At 48.4% G+C, this 20907-nt stretch overlaps 1 protein-coding gene and 1 long non-coding RNA gene across 2 annotated transcripts; both read right to left on the reverse strand.

The window, feature by feature from the left end:
• Positions 1 to 7026: 7026 nt before the first annotated feature.
• On the reverse strand, positions 7027 to 9829 carry LOC311166245. The gene is made up of 3 exons (XR_014616991.1): positions 8829 to 9829; positions 8614 to 8735; positions 7027 to 7142 (listed from the first exon to the last, which is right to left on the reverse strand). It is a non-coding gene; the product is annotated as an uncharacterized lncRNA (long non-coding RNA).
• Positions 9830 to 15320: 5491 nt separating this feature from the next.
• MIS18A (MIS18 kinetochore protein A) lies at positions 15321 to 18584 on the reverse strand. Its single transcript, XM_084224708.1, has 5 exons — positions 18318 to 18584; positions 18175 to 18241; positions 17452 to 17574; positions 16326 to 16419; positions 15321 to 15623 (listed from the first exon to the last, which is right to left on the reverse strand). The coding sequence occupies exons 1-5, from the start codon at positions 18550 to 18552 to the stop codon at positions 15543 to 15545; spliced, it is 600 nt and encodes a 199-aa protein (XP_084080834.1). The 5' UTR covers positions 18553 to 18584; the 3' UTR covers positions 15321 to 15542.
• Positions 18585 to 20907: the final 2323 nt, after the last annotated feature.

Below are 20907 nucleotides of genomic sequence, written 5' to 3' on the forward strand. Positions count from 1 at the left end.
CTAAGGGAATGCTCTAGGGATGTGCAGCCTCTGAACTGCACAAATAACTCCTGCTCCCACAGAAACCTGCTGGTTCTAGGGCAGGAGTGCCAGAAAAGTGGCAGCTTCAGTGCCACCCTAATAAGAGATTTTCCTTGGGGCTCTCAGGATCGGGGGGAAATGGTGTTCCTGCCCCTCTGGGGTCTCTTTTTCCTGCTCTCTGTCTCAAGGATGCCCTGGAGTGCTCTGGCTCAGCATAATGTGTGTGTAAGAGCTTCCCGTGTCTGTGTCAAACCACTCTGGGGACAGAATGACTCCAAAAAGCTTCATTAACCCTTTCTCTTCTGCTGGTAGGGCAGCGTGTGACCCCAGGTCTCGGAGGCTGGGCGGCTCATCCTCCCTGGAGCAGGGACACCCCGTGCGGCTGAGCCACAGGGACTTGGTCATCAGACCAGGTGAGGATCTCTTTCTACTTGGTAATTGCTTTTGCTGGCTTTACTGTCACAGCTGCAGAGCTCCTTCAGACCCTGTGCCCTGCAGCAGCACTTAGAGCCCCTGTGCTAGGCAGGGAACAGCTCTGGTGAGGGAAATGGATGTGTAGGGAATTTTCAGAGCTTGACAGAAGGCTCACATAGTATGTATCTGTATGGAAGTTTTGAGATAAGAAATGCTGACTTAGAAATGCCATGGAATAGGACAGACATTGCTGAGAGAGAGAGCTAGAAACGAGTTTTAAAGGATGACTTTGTAAATAAGACTGGATACTTTAGAGAAATAGAACTATGAAAGATGCATTGTAATAAGATTCACAAGGGGTGATTTTAGATAATTGGTTTTAAGGAATTTACAGCATGATGCAACAAGAATCTGATAGGCCAAGAAACACTTACAGTGTACTGTTATTAGGGAATAGTTGGCTGCTGACTGTGATGGTGTGAATTATAACATCTGTATTGTCTCACCGTTCTCCTGAGACTGAAAATGGAATCAAAGTTTTTAAAAGGCATCTCAGTTGCCCTATCTCTGGGTTAGAAAAGAGCATAATCTGATAAATTGGTGCTTTGTGTGAGGAAGATTTATCGGATTCCTTCCAATCTTTTCTTGGGTTTTTTTTGCCAAAGGGGATCTGACCCCAGAGCCATACAGGGTGTCTGCTGCCTGGATGTTAGTAAAATATGCCAAGTCTGACAGGAAAGCAAAAACATCTGGGGTTTGTTTGGCCAAAGAGGGAACATGAAGATGCTGTGCTAGCGTTGGTCGTGAGTGCTGCCTGTTTTGGGTTGGGTGGTGCCTCTGGTCCCTCAGAAGTCAGGGCAAGGCTGAACCAAGGAGGGAAGCTGCAGGTGAGGGCAATTTTGGCTGTTTCAAACTACTTGGTCCAGAACTGGGAGTACTGGAAGAACAGCTTTCCTCCTTCTTTCTCTCCATCGCTGAGCAGAACATTAAGATGATGCTGCACTAAGCTCTCTCTGTTGTGGGTTATTGTTTGGTTGGTTTAGCTTTTTTCCTGGCTTTTTAAGGTATTTCTAAGTGGTGCAGTGAGGAGCAAGTTGCTGGGTTACATGACTTCTGATTGACATATCACAGAAACAGGCATATGTGTGTGCACGTGCTTCCTGGCAAATCCAGGTGTGAAATCCCGAGTGAGGATTTCCAGCCTCAGCTACCCATGACACAGGCTTCTAACGGGTCAGTTACTCTAAACATCTCCCCTCCTTTACTGGACACATCTCTGGAGTGGGACCAGACTCCCCCTTACCCTGCAGGAATTCCCTGCTCCTCTGGAGAGGGGGTGAAGTCAAAGCTTGGGAGCAAAGGACAACAACTAAACCAGGGGCATTATGTCCTTGATGCATCCAGCACCATGTGTTTTCCTTGTTCCCAGCACTGATGAATCTAAACAAGATTTATTTTGACAAGATTGCCTGTTTCTTCACTTCTCCAGCTCTCCCCCAACACCTCCCCTGCTCTTATCCTTGGTGTGCCAACCTCCTACATCTCCCTGGCTCTCCAGCTGTAGCTCACCTTGTCCTGGCTGCGGCTGATAAAATATTATTTTTTTAGCAGCAATCCATTCCTTTACAGAACACAAAGAGCATACAACGCAGAAGAGTCTTTGGGAAATATATCCAAATAAGGGACTCTGCTTTTCCTGTAGCTCTCCTTCCTGTTTTCACCTGGGCTGGAAGGATGGGCATGGCCTGTATTTATCATATGAAAGTGGCGTCACTAAATTTGTCCAGAAGTTCTGATTGTGGACACTCATTTTCTGACACAAAAGATTTTTGTTTTGCCTTCCCCCTGTTGTTTTCAGGTGCTGCCCAGGACATCTCTCTGTGTTCTCAGGCAGTGTCCCTAGGAGGAAAGGCAGCCTCTGCCTGGCCTGCACACTCAGCTGGATGTGCCAGAATTGGTGTGGCCTGACAAGGCACCAACAGCTGGCTGTGCTCTGGAGTGCCTTGAGACCTTCCCCTGTCAGGTTTTGGAGGGGTTTCTCTTTGGGATTTCTTGTGATACACCATCCCTTTGTACAAAGTCCAGTGCTAAAGGACTGACAAGTGGGGCCCTGGGATGAAAATGGTTCTGTTAAAATTAGGCAAAGAATGCAATAAGAAAAATGAGCTTCCTTTTAATGTCTGAGATAGTTAGGAATAAAAATGCTGGAAAAGGGCACTTTTATGTTTGAATTGGTGTCACCTCTCATGGAAAAAACCCCATAGTGAGCCATCAGAGCAGAAGTGTGAAAACTGGGATCCTTTGACTTCCGCAGTGGACTTAATTTTCTTTTCCTCCTCTCTTTCAGGACAGGAAAAATCATCAAACTCCTCCCATCTTTGCCAAAATCTTCAGTGTTTAAGCAGGCAAAGCCAAGAGACTTCAGCACCAGGGGTCTGCGCTGGAGGGCTCTGGTCCTGCCCATGCTGTGGGCTAAGTCAGAGGAACACAGGGCTGCTCTTTTCCTCTCTGCTGGGGTTAACTGCCTGGGGAATGCCATTTCTGACAGCCCAGCCCTGCCTGTGTCTGCTGGAAGAGACACAGAGACAGCCCTGTGCAGAGCCATCATTGTCAGCAGTCAAGGGACGGGACTGGCTTTGGGGTAAGAAGGATTTATTGCTCAGGTAAACATCAGCCTCAGGGACCGGGAGACTTTAAAGGAGTGAGTAGTTGGCTACAGTTCCAGAGTAGTCACAAGTTCCTTGTTACAAGGCAATGTATAACTTTCTAACCCAACAGACAGCTGCCACAGGGTTTATTTTGCTTTTCTGACCTATCTCCTTTACTTAATGCTGCTGCACTGTGGATACTTTTGCTCAATCTCACTTTTTCTCTGTCTCACTTGCACACAGATGTTTCTGTTATAATTCTAAACTCTTCCTCTATTCAACCCCACCCTCACATTATAAACCCTTCACCACCTTACCCTTGCAGTTTTTCACTTGTTTAAAGCATACTCTAACTTAGAACCATAAAAAATTAATTATTTTATGTTTTATTTTTCTGCTTAATGTCTGTGTATTGTATTTTTACATCAATCCAAACTTTTTCCCAGGCTGCAGATCAAATCTTTTGGTGTCTCTGGAAGTTTCTGGTTTTCCAATTCCCACATCTCCCCTCTCTCTCTGTATTAAGAAATTTTTATTAATAGATTTGTTAAGCATTAGTTGTATATATTAATGTAAATAAGGTGCTATTATTAGCAGTAGAATTCTTATAATAATTAAAATGTATAATTTTGTTTTATTTTTTAATTATGGTGTTAAATTTTATTTATTAAATAAATTGTTCAGTTAAGTTTTATCATTTACTCTTTTTTATATATTTTTAAAGTTGCATATTTTTATAAAGAGATTTTGAGTGACTAGATAAATTTATAGAATATATTTAATTAAAATTTTTATATTTATGTTTGTGTGTTAATGAAATAAAATTTATTGTTTTGTAAAACTGCGTGTTTAATATTTTTGATATCGGTTAAAAAGTTATTTAATGCAAGGGATGTAGTATTAGATTGTGTATTTAGATAATATTTTAATTTAATTAATTGTTTTAGTGTTGTTGAAGTAATAGGTGGCATAAAAAGTGACGCAGCAATTTCTTTTTAAGTTTCAAGATTTAAAATTATTTTTATATTTTGATTAGTATTGATGGATAATTTATTTTTTAATGTTGTATATTGGTAATTATCTTATACTAAGAGTTAATGATGTACTTTTTAAAAATTATATAGATAATTTGTAACTGATATATTGATAAGGTAAGTAAAGAATGCATTTCTTTGAGTAGTGATAGATAAATGCAAAGTATTTAGACTTGAAAATTTAGTTTAAGCTACTTAAATGTTTGCTTTAGGTTGGCTAATAGGTCGAGTTGTATAATTAAAAGTGAATAAAGTAAATGGAGAAGTACAATATTTGAATGAATTTTATATTTTTAAGTTAGTAAATAATAAAAATTTTATAATAATCTTGATTTTTATATTTATAAAGAAACTTAAAGCATATAGATATTTGTGGGTGTAAAACGAGATGTTCAGTGTGAGTTGGAATTTTTGTGTAATTTACATTGGTTTTTTTATTTGTGGAGTGGTTAGGGTGTTTTTTGTGTGATGTGGTTTTATGGTTTTTATTGAAATTTACTTGGGTTTTTGTACTTGAGATATAAATAAACTTTATGTTTTCATATGAGAAACTATTGATAGGTTTTGTTTCATAAAATTGTATAGAGATTTGTAAGATAATTATTAAGTTGTTATTATATTTTTTGTTATAAATATGAAGAAATATTAGATTAAAATAACATATGTAGAAAAGAAAAATTGTAATAATTAGGAATTATTTAGATTATATATAATTATTAACATGTGAAATTATATATTCATTAATACTTATTTTATAAGTATTAAAATATTGTCTAATATTTTAGAGTGTGTGACAATCAATAAACTTTAAATTAGTGGAAGGTTACACATAATTGCATTTGGATAATGACTACTTTAAGTTTCTTTTAAAAATAGGTATAGTTGTTATATTGATATGGTTAAATTGTTAAGCTCAAATTATTTGAGTTTTATTTTTGATGTACAAAAAATTTGGGTTTGCTGTTAATTATTTTATTTAGGTAGAGTTAGGGTTTGGTTATAGTTTACATTTTAATTGGTGGAAGTTACCTAATACATTTTTATATCATGTTTTAAAAATATTATGAGCAAAAATTTTAGGATTAAAGATTATTAAATATTTTAATAATTGGTTTTTGACAAGTTTTTTAGAATTGAGATGGTGAATATAGTAAACTCCTTTTATAAAGATTCAGAAGTGGTTATAGACAGGATTGTGAGTTTGGATTTGGATATTGAGAGTGAGGGTGGAGGAAATGTAGTTGTATGAGAGCTTGATTACTTAGTATGAAACTTAGAAAAATAAATTAATGTTGTAGTTGGATTTTTTTATTGAAGTGTTTTTGTAATAATAACTGAGGAAAGTTATAAGATTAATAGTTTGGAGGAGGTTTTTAACATTTTTATTTTAATTTTGAAAAATATTTAAAGTTATGAAATAATATTAGGTTAAATTATAGAGTTAGTGTAGAGATTAGTTAGAGAATTACCTTGGTTTAAGAGATGTATAAGTAGAAAATAAAAAAGGGTATAGAAATTATATGGTTTTCAGGTAATTATATAAAGAGATGGTAAAGTATATGAAAGTTGGTTGTAAATATTATAACAATATTTTATAAATAATGTTTATTATAAAAATTAATAGATTTAAATTATATAATTAGTATATTAGTAGTAAGTGTTTGAAGAAGTTGAGATCACTTTTAAAAAATATTTATATTTGAAGGAAATAGAGTAAAAATTTTAAAATAGTATGATATTATTAGTAATTGCTATTTTTTGATGTTATTTATAAAAGATAAAAATAGTAGAGATTGTACCGAAGAATAGAATTGATTATGTAATAAACTGTATTTGTTTTTTACTTGTGAATAGGTGGTTGTTAGTGTTTTATTTTAGTTGTTTTAACTGGAGTTGGGTTTTTTTTAGGAAAATTAAGTATATACTTTATAGTTTAGATAAATGATTTTTAATAAAATTTAAGAGAAGTTTTATTTGATAACATTTAAATTTAGAATGAATGAATTCTGATAGTAAGGAATAATAAACCTAATTTGAATACTACATTAAAGTGATAAAATCAAATTTAAGAATATTTAGACTTAAAGGTAGTGAAATTTAATTTTGCATGATTCTATTAATACGTGACTTATTGAAGGTTGTTATTTATAAATATTGAGGTTTTTAAAGTATTTTGGTTTTGGAGAAACTTCATATTGTTGAGTTATTATTACCTATATCTTTACATTGTGGTTTTATTTATTGGGAGATACGTATCTTAGTAAAATATTTTTGTTAATGTTATATTTAGAATGGTAGTGATTTGTACAGTGGTTTTTTTTTTGTATTTAGGATACTGATTAGATTGTTTTATATTTTTTGTGGGCTCTGAGTAATATTTACTTCTATGTTTAGGGTTTTTATATTTGATGTTTTGATGGTTTTTGTTACTTTTCTAAGAGTTTTTGATTTAGAATTTGAAGAGTATTTGGAGGAAATTTTTTTTTTAATATGGTTGAGTTTTTAATATTAATAAGGACTACTTTTGGTACATTAATTTGATTTTTTTGTCTGGTTATGGGGAGGGTTCTCTTATGTAAACCTGAGACTGGTATTAGGACTTTTTGTCTAATGTTTTATGAGTCTGTTAAGGAGGAGGTGCTATTTTAAGTTCTATAAAATATACTGAGAATTAGTTAAAATCATGGAAGAAACGTAATGGCAATTAAAGGGTGCTGTGTTTAAAGAGTTATAAATCTTTTTTAATAACTGCTTGAAATAAGGTGAGCTCAATGTACTTTTTCTGCCCCTATGAATGGCATGGCCTGTGCCCACTGCTCACAATGCACTCAACCAAAATCAAGAGCAAATTTTGGCTGGGCTTTAAGAATTTGAAATAACTTTAGAAGCAAAACAAATCACATTTTTCTCCTGTGGTGTTTTTTTTTTTTATTTCAGATGCTGGACTTACCTCTGTGGCTGTGTGCTGAGCTCTCACTGCAGGAACCTGTCAGGCCTCCATGGCTGTGAGTTCGTGTTCTTCTCACTGGGGAATTGGAAATAATTAATTAATTAATTAAACATTTCCCCTTTCTTGCCTTGCTGTGTGGGACAAGGGCAGAGAGAGTGAGCAGAGGAGTGGTCTCAGGCTGGAAAGGGGCAGGAGAAAAGCAGAGGGACTTCCCTGGTGTCACCAGGGCACCTGTGGGGAACAGAAAGGACACTGTGAGGGCAGGTGCAGGTGAGGAGAGGACAGTTTGGGGCAGAACCTAAGTTCATCTGCAGGGAAATGAGTAAGGGATATTTTGGAGGGAAAAGCTGAGGTGCTGACCTCACCCAGCCTGGCCCAAGTTATGTTTGCACAAAGTGGGACCAGAGGTGAAGGCCAATCCAAAGCCAACCCTGTCCAACCTCTGAGTCCCAGAATAAATTCTGCAAGGTGCCTATTGAGGGACTAAAAATACATAAAAACAGAACCAAGAGCAAGCCAGAAGTTCCCTGGGAATCCCACTACAGTGTTGTCATAGCCTTTTTAACAGAGTTTTTTATTACACCGCTGGATTTCTCTGTTGGGATCGTTCGCTCTGTGGGGTTTTTTGGGTCTGAACTCCCTCACGGTGGCCCTGACACTGCCCAGGAGCTGGGAGGAAAAGCAGAGTCAGAGCTCCTGGCAGGGACAGGGTGTTTTCCCCCAGAGCAGATCCAGCTGCTGCCCACCAGGCTGGCCAGGAGGGATCTGCTCTGGCTCCTGGCAGGAGGAAATGTTTTCAGCTGATTCAGGTGACATTCAGTGGCCTCATCTCCCACCGCTCCTGCTCCCAGGTCCCACCCATTCTGAGGGGAATTTGTCCCACCAACAGCAGGGGAAGGACACCAGCTACCACCCTGGGACTTGGATTGTTCCTCTGGGCAATGCTGGCTGCTGGGATTTACAGCATTCCATGAATTTGGCTGCTGAAGTTTCCCAGCCACAGGCAGCCCTTTTGGCTGACAGGGCAGCACAAAGACTGTTTTCTGTGTGGTGCCCAGATTTGGGGTTCAGTACCAGCTCTGCTAGTTCAGGTGAGTTATACCCACAGCCCTAGATTCCCTGATGAATTCCTGCTGGAATAACCCGACAGCACCTCGTGGAGAATAGAAATTCCCATGCAGAGCTACCAGTTTTGCCCCAGCTGTGTCAGGAGCCAGCAGAGGTTCCAGGGAAGCTCAGTGGGATCAGAACAACAAAAGGTCTATATTTCATAGAACCTACTAATTGAAACCCTCATCCCCAAGCTCCACTGATGTCCCTGGAGCCACTTGACAGAGTTCCCTGGAATCCAGCTGATTTCACTCCCAGAGCTGAGGCTCCAGGGGATATTTTAAAGCAGGACAAGGTAGTGGCTGGATACACTCCCAGCCTGTGCTGAGGCATCACATCTGTACCTGAAGAACCTCAGCAGTAGCCCTGGCATGTTTTTTCCCCTCAGGAAAGGGACACACATCCCTGCCTTCAGCACAACTTGAGTGGGACCCACCTGCAAAAGTTTTTTGATCACTTCTGCACTTCCAGCTGGCTCCCTGGAAAGCTCCATACATCATCCCACTTGCTCATCTGATTTTAAGGCATCTCCAGGGCCTATTGCTTGAGATTTAATATCTGTGAGGGAAAATAAGTTGGTTTTAATGCTGCTGAGGGACAATAGCCTCAGGCTGGAAAGGAGGGAAGGGATTCAGGGTGGCCGGGACGTACCTGGCAGCTGTGTGGGAGCTCTGAGAGGTTGGAAACTGGAACTGCTGTCCAAGCCCCTCTGCAAAGAGCCCGTGCTTCCATTCCCAGGTAATGCCAGCTGCTCCTTGGTGTCCTTCTGGGCTGCCGGTGGTGTCTGTCCGGGCTGAGGTATCTCCACAAGCCTATTCAGAGCAGCCCTCGGCCGAGGAGCCAAACGCAGCCCTTTAGCCGGGTCCATGCCAGTGCTGTCCGGTACCCCGGTGCCCGTGCCAGGACGTGCGTTTGGCACACAGCTGCCTGTACAGCTCCTCCCTGCAAATCCCAAGGACACGAGGGCTGCCGGCCCTTCGAGGGCTTCCGGCCTCCTCCCGGCCCACACCGGGCACAACCGGAGCTGCCCCAGCGGCCATCCCGGAGCGGCTGCTCCCGGCCGCGGCGCTGCAGCCCGGCTCGTTCGGCGGGGATCCCCCGGGGCTGCGGGCGCTGTGTCTCTCGTACAGGGGAGCGCCGTGGCCGCGGGGCTGCCGGGCCGGGGGCGCTCGGTGTCCCCGCGGGGCCTGAGGGGCGGCCTCGTGTCCGCCAGGGGGCGCCCCGCGGGGCGGGAAGCGGCGCTGAGGGAGCGGCGGGGTCGATGCGGTCCCGGGGCCGGCACGGGCTGTCTCCGTGTCCTGCCCGCTTCCAGCCACGGTCCAGGGGCTCCTCCAAGGAAAAGCGCCGTCCTCCTAACGAGCCCAGCACCGGCACAGCCCCGGCTCCCCGCAGCCTCAGAGCCCCGACGGGACCTCAGCCCCGCGCCGGCCAGAGCAGGAGCTGCATCGCTGGGCTCAGTCCCAGTGCCCGTCCCGGAGCGGCTCTTCCTAGCCGCAATAATGCCCGTGCCGATCCCAGCCCCAATCCCTCTTTGATCCTCCACCTCCAGCGCACACACACCCTGCCCGGCTTCCACAGCAGACACCGGCAGGATCAGGACCTGAATCCTTGGGTCCAGATCCTGATCCCGGTCCTACCTGAGCGCCTCGAGCTCCGCGCAGTCCCGGCAGCAGCCCCCGATCCGGATCTCCGTGCAGCGCTCCGACCGCCGCTCACCACCATAAACCGAGATAAACGTCCCGCGCGGAAAACGGAGCAGTGCCGATCCGCCGGCTTTTATTGGGCGGATGGGGGGCGGGGGGGAGGCGGGGCCCCGGGGGCGGGGCTTGCACAGGTGTGAGGGGCGCGACCCGCACAGGTGAGAGGGATCCCAGTGCGGCTGCGCGGGGCGGGGCTTTAGGGGATTTAAGGCGCGGGGAGGACCCTGCGGAGCTATTTGCTCCTCGGCGCTCGGCGGGGGAGGTTGCGGCCGGCCAGGGCCCTATATCTCTTTTTCTCTATATTTTTCTTCTGTGTTTCTTTTCTTTTGTATTTCTTTTTCTCTAATACCTCTCCTTTCTACCCTCCCTTCCTCCCCTCCCCCACCCCCTACACCCTCCCCCCCCCCCAAACCCCCCCCCTCCCTCTCCCCCCTAGCCCTCCCCTCCCTCCCCCCCAAACGGTCCCCCCTACCTCCCCGTCCCATCCCACCTCTCTATTCCTCTACTCACCCCTACCCTACTTTTACATCCTTTCCGTCTTCCTTCCCTCCCCAGCCGGGCTCCCCCCTGCCCCCATTCCCGCCCCTCCCCAGTCGCTCCCCGCCTGCCCTTAATCCTCCCCCTTTCTCCACCCTGCCCTCCCCCCAGCCCCGTGCCCTGCTGCCCTACACTCCCCCTCTGCCTTCTGTCCTCGTACCTTTCCCCTCACGTATCCCTCTGCTCTCCTATTCTCGTTCTCCGCTCTGCTTCTTTCCTCGCAGCCGCGGGGCTCGGGGTGCCGGGCAATAATAAAGCCCAGAGGGCCGGAGCCCGGCGCCCCCGCCCTCGCTGGGGTCCCCACACGGGGCCGGACCCGCTCTGCGGGTCCCCCCATTCCAGTTCAACACACTGCCCAACACTGCCGGGGTTCCGGCTTTCCACACATCACACTGGGGGGTGGGGGGTGCGGATTACAGGGGCCCCCTCATTAGGAGGGGGTCCTTGGGGGGGGGGGGTGGGGGGGTTAGGAAGGGCCCCCTCTGGAGGAGGGGGTCCCGGGGGGGGGCGGGGCGGGCCCCCTCCGGAGGAGGGGGTCCGGGGGAGGGGGGCGGGGCGGAGGGGGGATGATCCCCCCTCCAGGCCCCGCCTCCTTCCCTCGGAACCCCTCCTCCGGACGGGGTCCGCCCGGCCCCCTCCCGGGGACCCCCTCCTCCAGACCGGGGCCCGGGGGGGAGGGAGGGGGGCGGGTGGGGTGGGGGAGAAGGACGGGAGGGCCGTTCGTGTGTGTGTTTTTTTTTTTAAACGCGTGTTTACGCTGCAGAGCGACGTGCCCCCCTCTGCTTCCCGCCCCACCCGCCCCCTCCCTCCCCCCCCGGGCCCCGGTCTGGAGGAGGGGGTCCCCGGGAGGGGGCCGGGCGGACCCCGTCCGGAGGAGAGGGTCCGAGGGAAGGAGGCGGGGCCTGGAGGGGGGGTCGCCCCCCCTCCGCCCCGCCCCCCTCCCCCGGACCCCCTCCTCCGGAGGGGGCCCGCCCCGCCCCCCCCGGGACCCCCTCCTCCAGAGGGGGCCCTTCCTACCCCCCCCCAAGGACCCCCTCCTAATGAGGGGGCCCTTTCTAACCCCCCCACCACCCCCCAAGGACCCCCTCCTAGTGAGGGGGCCCCCAAACCTGCCTCCCCCCCCACCCCGGTACCCCCTCCAAAGGAGGGGGCCCCCGTGTGACGGGGGAAGCGGAGCCCCGGCGGTGTCCCTGCGTTCCCCCAATGGGAACTTTATGGGAACACCGCCCGGGGGCTCCAGCGGGGGCCGGGGGCGCCGGGCTCAGGCCCTCTGGGCTTTATTATTGTCCGGCACCCCCAGCCCCGCGCCTGAGGGGGAAAGAAGGAATGGAAAGGGAAGAGAGGAGGGATAGCAGGGAGGAAAGCGAAAGGGGAAGGGAAAGGCCGGAATGGGGGACAGTGGAGGGAGAGACGTGGAACACAAGGGAGTAGAGGGGTTGACAGGACAGGAAGGCGGAGAGGGGGGAGGTAGGGTTTCGGAGGAGAGGAAGGGAGGGTCTGGGGGACAAAGAACAGGAATACGGGGAGAAGGAAGGAAAAGGGGGAGACAAGAGGGGAGGCCGAAAAGAGAGGAGAAGGAAAGGGGGGAGACAGAGAAGGGGAATACGGGGAGGAGAAGGAAGGGTAGAAAGGGGCACAGGAGGGGACGCCGAAAGAGGAGGAGAAGGAAAGGGGGGAAGACAGGGGAATACGGGGAGGAGAAGGAAGGGTAGAAAGGGGCACAGGAGGGGACGCCGAAAGAGGAGAAGAAGGAGTCAGCTTTGGGGAGGAGAGGAAAAGGGGGGAAAGGCGGGGAAGGTATTCTTCTTCTTTCCCAGAGAAAGAAGGAGAATACGAGCAAAAGGAAGGAAAGGTAGAGGGGGGACAGGAGGGGAGGAGGAAGCTGCGGAGGCAGGAAAGCAGGCAGCCGTCCGCAGCGTGCTCAGAGTGAGCAAATGGCGAACGAGGCGATTTCCGGGTGTTAAATAACTTCGGCCCCGCCCCGCGCAGCCGCCCTGGGGTCCCGCACACCTGAGCCGGTCCCGGGACCCGCCCCGCACACCTGAGCCGGTCCGGGGACCCGCCCCTGACGCACCGCCCCCGGCCCCGCCTCACAGATCCCCGGGCCCGCCCCCGGCCCCGCCTCACGGGGCGCCGGGTCCGCCCCCGGGCCCGCCCCCGGGCCCGCCTCACCGAGCCCCGGGCCCGCCTCCCGGCCCCGCCTCACCGAGCCCCGGACCCGCCCCCGGCCCCGCCTCACCGAGCCCCGGGCCCGCCCCGCCCTGCCCGGGATGGAGGCGGGGCCATCTCTCGCGGCCCCGCCCGTCTCCCCCGTGCCGGCCCCGCCCATCACACCCGGGCCGAACCGGGGCCGCGCTCGGCGCCGCGCAGAGCCCGGAGCGCTGAGGCGGGGCCGGGGATGGGACCGGGGTTCTGGTTCAGCTCCCGTCGGTGTCGGCTGTCGGGGGTCCCGAGCGGCGCCGCCTCTCCCGCGGCGGGCGGGGTGTGGGGCGGGGATCGGTACCGCGATCGCCGCGGGCGGCGGGAGCTTCAGAACGGAAAGGCTCCACACAGACTGGAACCGGCCGGGGCGTGGGGACCCCCCGTGCCGGCCCCAGGACCCCCGAAACCCCGTCGCTCCCCGCGGTGCCACGGAATTTTTTTCCCAGTGTAGGCCGAGAATTCTTTATGAGAAAACTCAAAACTCAAGGATACAGGATCTGAGGAGAGATTCTGGTATAAATTCAAAAAGCATTGAGAAAAATAAATCTATGGAACAGCCCATTTCCTCTCCCAGACTGGTTTCTTTGTGATCGTCTGTGATTCCAACTGCTCGGGTGTGATTTTCAATCTGTGGGGCTGTAACGACTTGGCAGGTGCTAAGCACGACAGGAAATAATGAGAAAACTCTGGATCAGGCAGTGGAGCCTCTCAGTAACTGTGTCCCAAAAGTCTGGCAGTGCCCAGCATCTCTGGGTGGAATTTGAGGGGTCCCAGCACAGCCCCCCTGGCACAGGGCCCCTTGCTTCCTCAAGTTCTCTTTAACCAGGATTTTTTTTGAGGTAGGAGCACCCAAAGCCAGCAGAACTGGCCTTAACCACTTCTTGTGGGACCTCTCCTCTTTCTTCCTCACCAAATTCCCACTGTCAAAACCCATCCCCTCAAACTCTCCAAGGAACTGGGCTTGGATTTCCCAATCCAGCAGGGCAGAAATGCTGTTGTCCTTATTGTTCATCCTAACTGCAGTAATTGCTTAAGAAATAATGGAAAGAAATTAAAGGAATGAAGAGAAATTAAATAAGAGCTGCCAGCTCGAAGGGATGCTCAAACCCCTTATCAATAATTTGCTTTAATTAACCAACTCAAGCAAAGTAATCAACACCACACTGATACAGTATGACTCTTTAATTGAGTTACAGATAAACACTGCAGAATGTAAAAACCTTTATAAAACCAGAAACTCTTTTAAGAGACAGACAGGGCACAGCTGCAGAGAGAGTCTTAGGATTCTGGGTTAAAAATACAAAGTTTTCAGTCTTTAGCATCTTCCACTCTGTGGTCATTGACAGCAAACGTGGCTTCAGCCTCAGGAAGGCACGGGGAATCAGGGATTTTACGGATCCTGGTCTCACCTCAGCCTTCCAGCACGTACAGTCTGCAGAGAGAGGGAAGAAAATGGGTCAGAATGAACAGCTTACTTCCAGGAAATCATCACAGTTCATAAAGCACTAGGCTGAGCTGTAAGAACCTCCCCAAAGGTTCATTTCCCTGTGGAATGAGGGCTCCAAGTTGAAGCACAGGCTGGACCTGCCATGGACAGACTAAAGGAAGCCCAGAAGTAAAAGCTACTGGGCTAATTCCATGAAACATTCCAAAATCAGGCTCCTAGGATGTGACCATCTCTTCTTGCACCTGGCAGTGGAAGTAACAATCTTCCTTCCCGTGGGTTTTTTAAAAACCAAAACCCAAGTATTTCCCACAACTGGAACAGAAAAGTGGGGGAAAAAGGATGGAGGGGCACTCCTGGTGTGAATAACTAGGATCCAACCCCTCCAAACCAATGGAAGCAGAGACTGAGTGACAAGGCCTTTGGGACCAGTTTGCTGGGATTTATAGGAAAACTGATGGGTTTTATTTTGGCAGTAAAGCCGAGCGGGTTATCACCTCATTAGCCAGGTACAGCAGCAGCATCCACAGGGACCTGGCCAGGTGTGTCTGCCTGGCAGAGGGCTCCCCGCTTCCTGGGAATCTCTGTGGTACAGGGCACTGTGGCACTGGCCATTAAAATAGCTCCTACCTGTACTTTCACAAGGCAAGATGGTTTTTCCATACAGCAAATATTTTTTGAATTAAGGAGATAACACTACACTCAACTGGAGAAGAAAAAAGTGAGATCTGTTAAATTTTCCTAAGCCAGGCAAAAAAGAAAACCAAATTAAAAAAAAAAAAAAAGAAAAAAAAAAAACAAAACAAAACAAAAAAAACCCCAACAATAACAATGAAAAAAAATCATATTAAGCACTTTTCAAGAGAGTTTAAACCGGAATGAAGTGACTTGGAAAGTTTGAAAAGCTGCAATGCTGGAAAAATCTAATGCTGCAAACAAAGCCTTTCTTACATCACATTTTAGCCCTGAACTTGCAAAAAAAACCCTACCAAACTAACAATTCACCACATATAGTTATTGAGTCATTCCTGTCTTTGAGCACGAGTCAAGCTAAAGTTATGGAGACAAGAAAAACTTAATGCTGTTCCTTTAGAAATTACAGAACCACAGGGAGGTTTTTCATCAGCTCAGGAAAATGCACAACCAGTTCAGTAGATACCGAATAGCAGGGAAGTCAGGAGATCAATGGTTTGCGTCCAGAGACAAAAATTTAAATAAGTATTTACATTAAACCAGAAGTCCACAGATTGTCTGATCAGAAGTGTTTATTAAGGAAAAAAAACCCTGGGGTATCCTCTTCAGGGACATAAGAGGAACTCCCTGGCTGGGACACAGCCTTGGTCAGCAGTGCTCCCCCACCACACAGGCCACCCATGGCTTCCAGCTCTTCCACAGTCTTTGCAAAGTTCCCAGAGATCCCAGAGGATCACAGGGCCAACTTCCACCTCTGCCCTTCTCCTGCAGTTCAGCAGGAGTTTCCTGTCAGACGTGCCTTTGCAGAGCAGCCACACGCGACTCCACAGTGCTCAGTCGTGTCTCCAGAGCCTTGAACAGCATGTCCACCTGCAAAAGGACCAGGCAGAGGTGCTGGGTTACACACACACAAAGAGCACGTGTGGATGTCAGAAAGGGCTCAAATCTCATCTCACATCACCAATTCTTTTCATTTGACTCTTTCCCTGCTACTTTCATCCTCTGAAAGCTCACCCAACTCTTAACATTCACTGTCCACTTTTTCCAGCCTTGGTGTCAGAGCCACACACTCAGCTTTTGCTGGACAAACTTCAGTTTCCATAGTCAACTTCCTTACACTATTTGCTCCCAGTTCTTCCTATCTGCAGTCACCAGATTTTAGTAGAGCAAAACATCACCTTGATTTATGATGTTATATTTCAATACAAAGCTACAGCAAAAGCATCAAGTCCATTTGCACAAAAGGCAGAAGAAACACGACTACAAGTTAAGTGAAGATCTGGAGAAGTGAATCAGAACTAACTAGAAACAACATATCAAATTACTGAGACATAAATAAGACCATAACACTGTGCTTGATAAACAGAAAATGCTAATTACATTGCAAATTGAAGGAGAAGTTACTGAAAATCTTGTATAACACAAGATACCACTGACATGAAGCAGACCAGCACATGCTGCAATGCACTGAATTACTCTGGGTGAAATAAGCTGCTCTGCAGAAACTATTGAAGCCTACTGAGGTTTTACAGAGATGATTTAAACAAAGAATGATATAAGGTTAAATCTCACCTTTTCCAGCACCTCTTGCAGGACAGCTTGACTTTCAAGAGTAAGTGGTTCCTCATGGATGACAGCTTGCTTTCCCGTGGTTCCTAGAATATAGCTGAGATGCCACAGTTCAGATCATGCACAGATTCCCACTCTGAAGCCAAAAATCCAAACACAGCACTCCTCCAGAACCCTGAGAGATAGCCATGGATTCTGGGGCTGCAGGAAGCAGTGAAAAATTGCACAGACACCGAGAACAGTGCAGGGCTGGCTGGAAGAAGCAGCATTACTCTCCAAGAAAAGTGCCATTCTGCAGCCAAGTCAGTGCTTTAGAGAGTTTTACTGCCAAAAAATAAGGTATCATAGCTGTGGAGTTAAGAAAAAAAACCAAAAGCACTGTGCAGAGCACAAGGGTGAATATCCACAGCAATACAGCAAGATGAATTGGAACTTCAGAAAAAACCCAGAGACATTAAAACTAGTTCAGGTGAACACTGTCCATTAGAACACTTGCATAAAGGAACTCTGGCACAAAGCCTTAATTCACTATATAGTTATTGAAGAACACCTTAAGACCACTTCTAAGTGCTATAAACTGACTAAACCCAAGCACACTTCCATTTTCTAAATAGATTTTAAACGGCTGAGTGAGAGTCTCAAGCACATACTCAGTTGTCAGATTTGCCTTTGCCCACCTTAGCAAGGACAGAGCAGATGTGGCCAGCACAGGTCAGACCTGCCCCAAGTGCTGCCTGAGTCCTTCTGGCCATGCTTCCTGCTGGTAATGCTGACCCCTAAGGGGCTCCAGACAGGCCTGTCTGGTGCTTGGTTTGTGTACTCTTCTGAGAACATGAGAAGGAACCCTCCCGTGCCCTGGACCTGGTGGTATTTTCTTGGAAGGAGTGCAATTTCTCATACAAAAGGCAGACCTGGCTGTTTTGGGTTTTTTTTCCTAGGATTTGCCTTACACAGGTGATGTTCCTCAGAGCTGAGCACTATGATGCCAACAGCAGCAATACAGAAAACCACTCTGGGACAGAGCAGCAGAAAAAGCTACCTCTAGACTTCCCAGAGATATAACAGGAGAACCCTCAGTGCAATGCCTGGTGAGTGAAGTGGAGCTGGCACATAAACATTCTGTATTTACCTTTCAACAGAGTCAATAGTGAAACAGAACAAATCTCTCTTGTAGTCGAGGCTCCTTGAGGTGCACCTGTAGATACTGCCAAGTGTCTTTGAGCAGCCAGAGCAGAATAAGGTTTCTACTAAGCTGTAAGTAAGAAAAAACATTGATTCAGGAGAAAATAAAAGGAAGCACTTCACCCCATCCCTTCCTTAAAAAAAAAAAATCATCCATTATAATTTTTTTAAGTATTCATCGTTGCTTTACACAGTGTAAATTATGAGCACTCACCTTTCAGCCTGAATTTGCAGCAGCTCCTCAGGCTGACTGACCTCAGCAAGACCATCAGAATCACTAAATTGTGGTAGGGACCTTAAAACCCATCCAGTGCCACCCCTGCCATGGCAGGGACACCTCCCACTGTCCCAGGCTGCTCCAAGCCTGGCCTTGGAGATTCCAGGGATCCAGGGACAGCCACAGCTGTGCCAGGGCCTGCTCACCCTCACAGGGAAAAACTTCTTCCCAATATTAATCTAAACCTGCCTTCCTTCATCCTAAGGCCATTCCCCTTGTCCTCCACTACCTGTCCTTGCGAGAAATCCCTCTGCCTCAGGCCACAAAGTACCCACCACACAAATAGTTCCAGGGGCTCTCAGGGCCACACCGGCACCCCGGGCCCTGCACCGGGCCTGTCCCCGGCAACCCCCGACCGCCCCGGGGCTGTGCCCAGCCACGGCCGGCCCTCACCATCCGCACTCGCCGGGCAGGTTGGAGATTTTCCGCTCCGGGTCCACGGCGACGCTGGCGGCCGCACCTGCAGCGGGAGGAGGGAGGGAAGGAGGGATGGCGGCCGTGAGGGAGAGGCGCGGGGCGGCGGGGCCGGCACTCACTGCGCAGCAGGATGCAGCCGCTCTCCTCGTCGTTGGACACCCAGCTGGACGTGTCGCCCACGGGCCGCCGACAGCCGGCGCACAGGAACACCATGGGCATGGGCGCCTCGTCCTCCCGCCGCTGCTCCGCCCGGCCGGCGGCCGGCTCCAGCAGCGACAGCGAGTCCTCCAGCTCCAGGCACAGCGACAGAGGCTCCTGCTGGCCCGCCGAGGCGCCGGCCGCGGCCCCCAACATCGCCTTCGAATCGCCCGCCAAGGAACCGGACATGGCCCCGGAACTGCTGCCGGGGCCGGCCCCGCGGTGCCCGCCCGCCCGCCGGGACTGCCCCGGAACTGCTCCCGGGGCCGCCTCAGCGCCGCCCGCACGGCGTTTAGACCTTGTAAGGTCGTGGGACCAAAGCAAAGGATGTGGTTATTGTAGTAAATTAAGCGTTTTATCCAGTCACTGCTAATTCAGAGAACCTCCCGAGCTGGAAGGGCCCCACAAGGACCATCCGGTCCCACTCGTGTCCCCGCACAGACACCCCAGCAATCCCACCCTGGGCATCCCTGGAGAGCTCTCCAAACACTCCTGGGGCTCTGCCGGGCCGTGCCCACTCCCTGGTCAGCCTGGGCAGCCTCTGGGGATGAACCTTTCCCTGATATCCCACCTAAACCCCTCCAGACCCAGCTGCAGCCGTGCCCTGGTGCTGTCCCAGGTCGCAGGGAGCAGAGGCCGGAGCTGCCCCGCCGGAGGAGCCGCAGCCTCGGTGAGCTCTGACCTCGGCCTCCTCCCGGCTGAACAGGCCCTCGGCCGCTCCTGGTGTGGCCCCTGCAGACCCAGCCCTTTCCATCAGACACATTCAGGAATGTTTTCCAGCCCGGCCGTGTTCAGGAGCGCCCAGGAACAGTGCTCTGCTCTGAGAGAAGGGCCTGTGATCCAGCTGGCACCTGTCCACCCTGTCCCTAGGTCACAGGGCACCCGTCTCAGTGTAAAACATCCTGAGGAATAACCTGAGGAATAACAGGAGTCGTTGTCCGGCGAGAAGCGAGGATTGCATTTTCAGGGCTGCTCTCAGGTCTCTGCCGTACATTACTCTCACTGCCACAGAATGTTTTCAGTCCCCAGGCAGTCCTTGAGCTGCGGGACCCCAGGGCGATTGGCACAGGCACCAGTTGTGCAATTCTCTTCCTGAGGGCAATGAAGCACAATGAAGCAAAGCACTGGGTCGGAGTTCTGGGCTGGCTTAAAAGGCACCACTGACATGGCCAACAGGACAAACTCCTCCGAGTACTTCTGGTCTTACGAATATTACTGGGATTACATAGATCCAATTCCAGTAGATGGAAGCAAATTGAAGGTTAATAAATGTAAGTATTGTGGAGTGGTAGGTGCTAATCTAGCACGGGGAAAATGTTGTGTGGCTTGTCTCACTGACCTGGTTTTGTTCCCTTGCAATAGATACCATGCCAGTGCCTGGTTTGTGTGAATGGGTGTTTGCTTTCAGGCTGGATAATTGCTAACAAACACTCTGGGCTTTATCTTGCAGTATCTGAAGAGATAAGTGAGAGACACTAGGAGATTAGTGCTGACACTAATTCTTGTTTACAAGGACAGATTTTGTTTTGGTTTTTTTTTTTTTTTTTTTTTGAGTAATTTGCTAAGGGGAAATGTGATTACTTGAGAATCTGTAGTGTGGGCTGCTAGTTACCCGTGTGCTACTGTCACTAAAGTTTACTGAAGGAGCAGAGGTTTTCATAAAAACACTGTGTTTTTATCTTGGGACAAGGCTGACATTGCAACTGGTAAGCGTTCAGACTTTTAGTAAAGGAAATGTATGTTTCCACTAGCCAGTGGAACAATAAGCTGCAAACATACTCTTTGACCTTCCCTCCCATCCCTGAGGATGGCTGAAACTGTTCAGATGTGGATTCAGAAACTAAAGTTGTTTTTCCCAAGGTTATTACAGCGAAATTATTATATATCCCAGGAAAATGTGATGGCCTTTCAGAGTATCTTCATGTGTCTCTCACTAACAATGCAAGAAGCTGCCTTTCTTATGGTGAAGGTTGAATTCTGTGTTAGGAGATGCTTGTCCTTCACTTGCTTGGACAGCAGTAGAAAAAAGAAGCAGAAACTTACTCTAGAAAAGCTTTCCTGTGCATTCAGATCAGCTGAGGATTTACTGCCTCCAAACTTAGAGCACCACACCTTAAAGCAAGTGGTGTGAATATCCACATCCCTCCATACAGAAAATCTTGCTCTCTGATGCTGCTGGGACCAGCTCATCTAATTCTCTTATTTGTAAAGTAAGGGCAGATGATTACTCCCAAATTCCCCTAGGGAAAACCCCAAACTGCTGAGCTAAGCTAGATGTAAGTCTCTGGCACGTGGCTGGCATAGCAAAACCCAAAAATCAGGAATAAACCTCTCCCCTGTTTTCTCCTTAATAACATTTTTCTACCATTTGGGTCACCTGGTGCACAGCAGAGGTGGCATTTGTGTTACAGCACTTCCCTCCCTGGCAGTTCAAAGGGCATTTTTCTTCAGCTGCCTGCATCCTTGAAATTTGTAGAAACTGTGCTTCTGAGACAAGATGCTTGCCCGCTG

Source organism: Fringilla coelebs (assembly GCF_963513975.1).
Source record: "Fringilla coelebs genome assembly, chromosome: 2".
Lineage (NCBI taxonomy): Eukaryota > Metazoa > Chordata > Aves > Passeriformes > Fringillidae > Fringilla > Fringilla coelebs.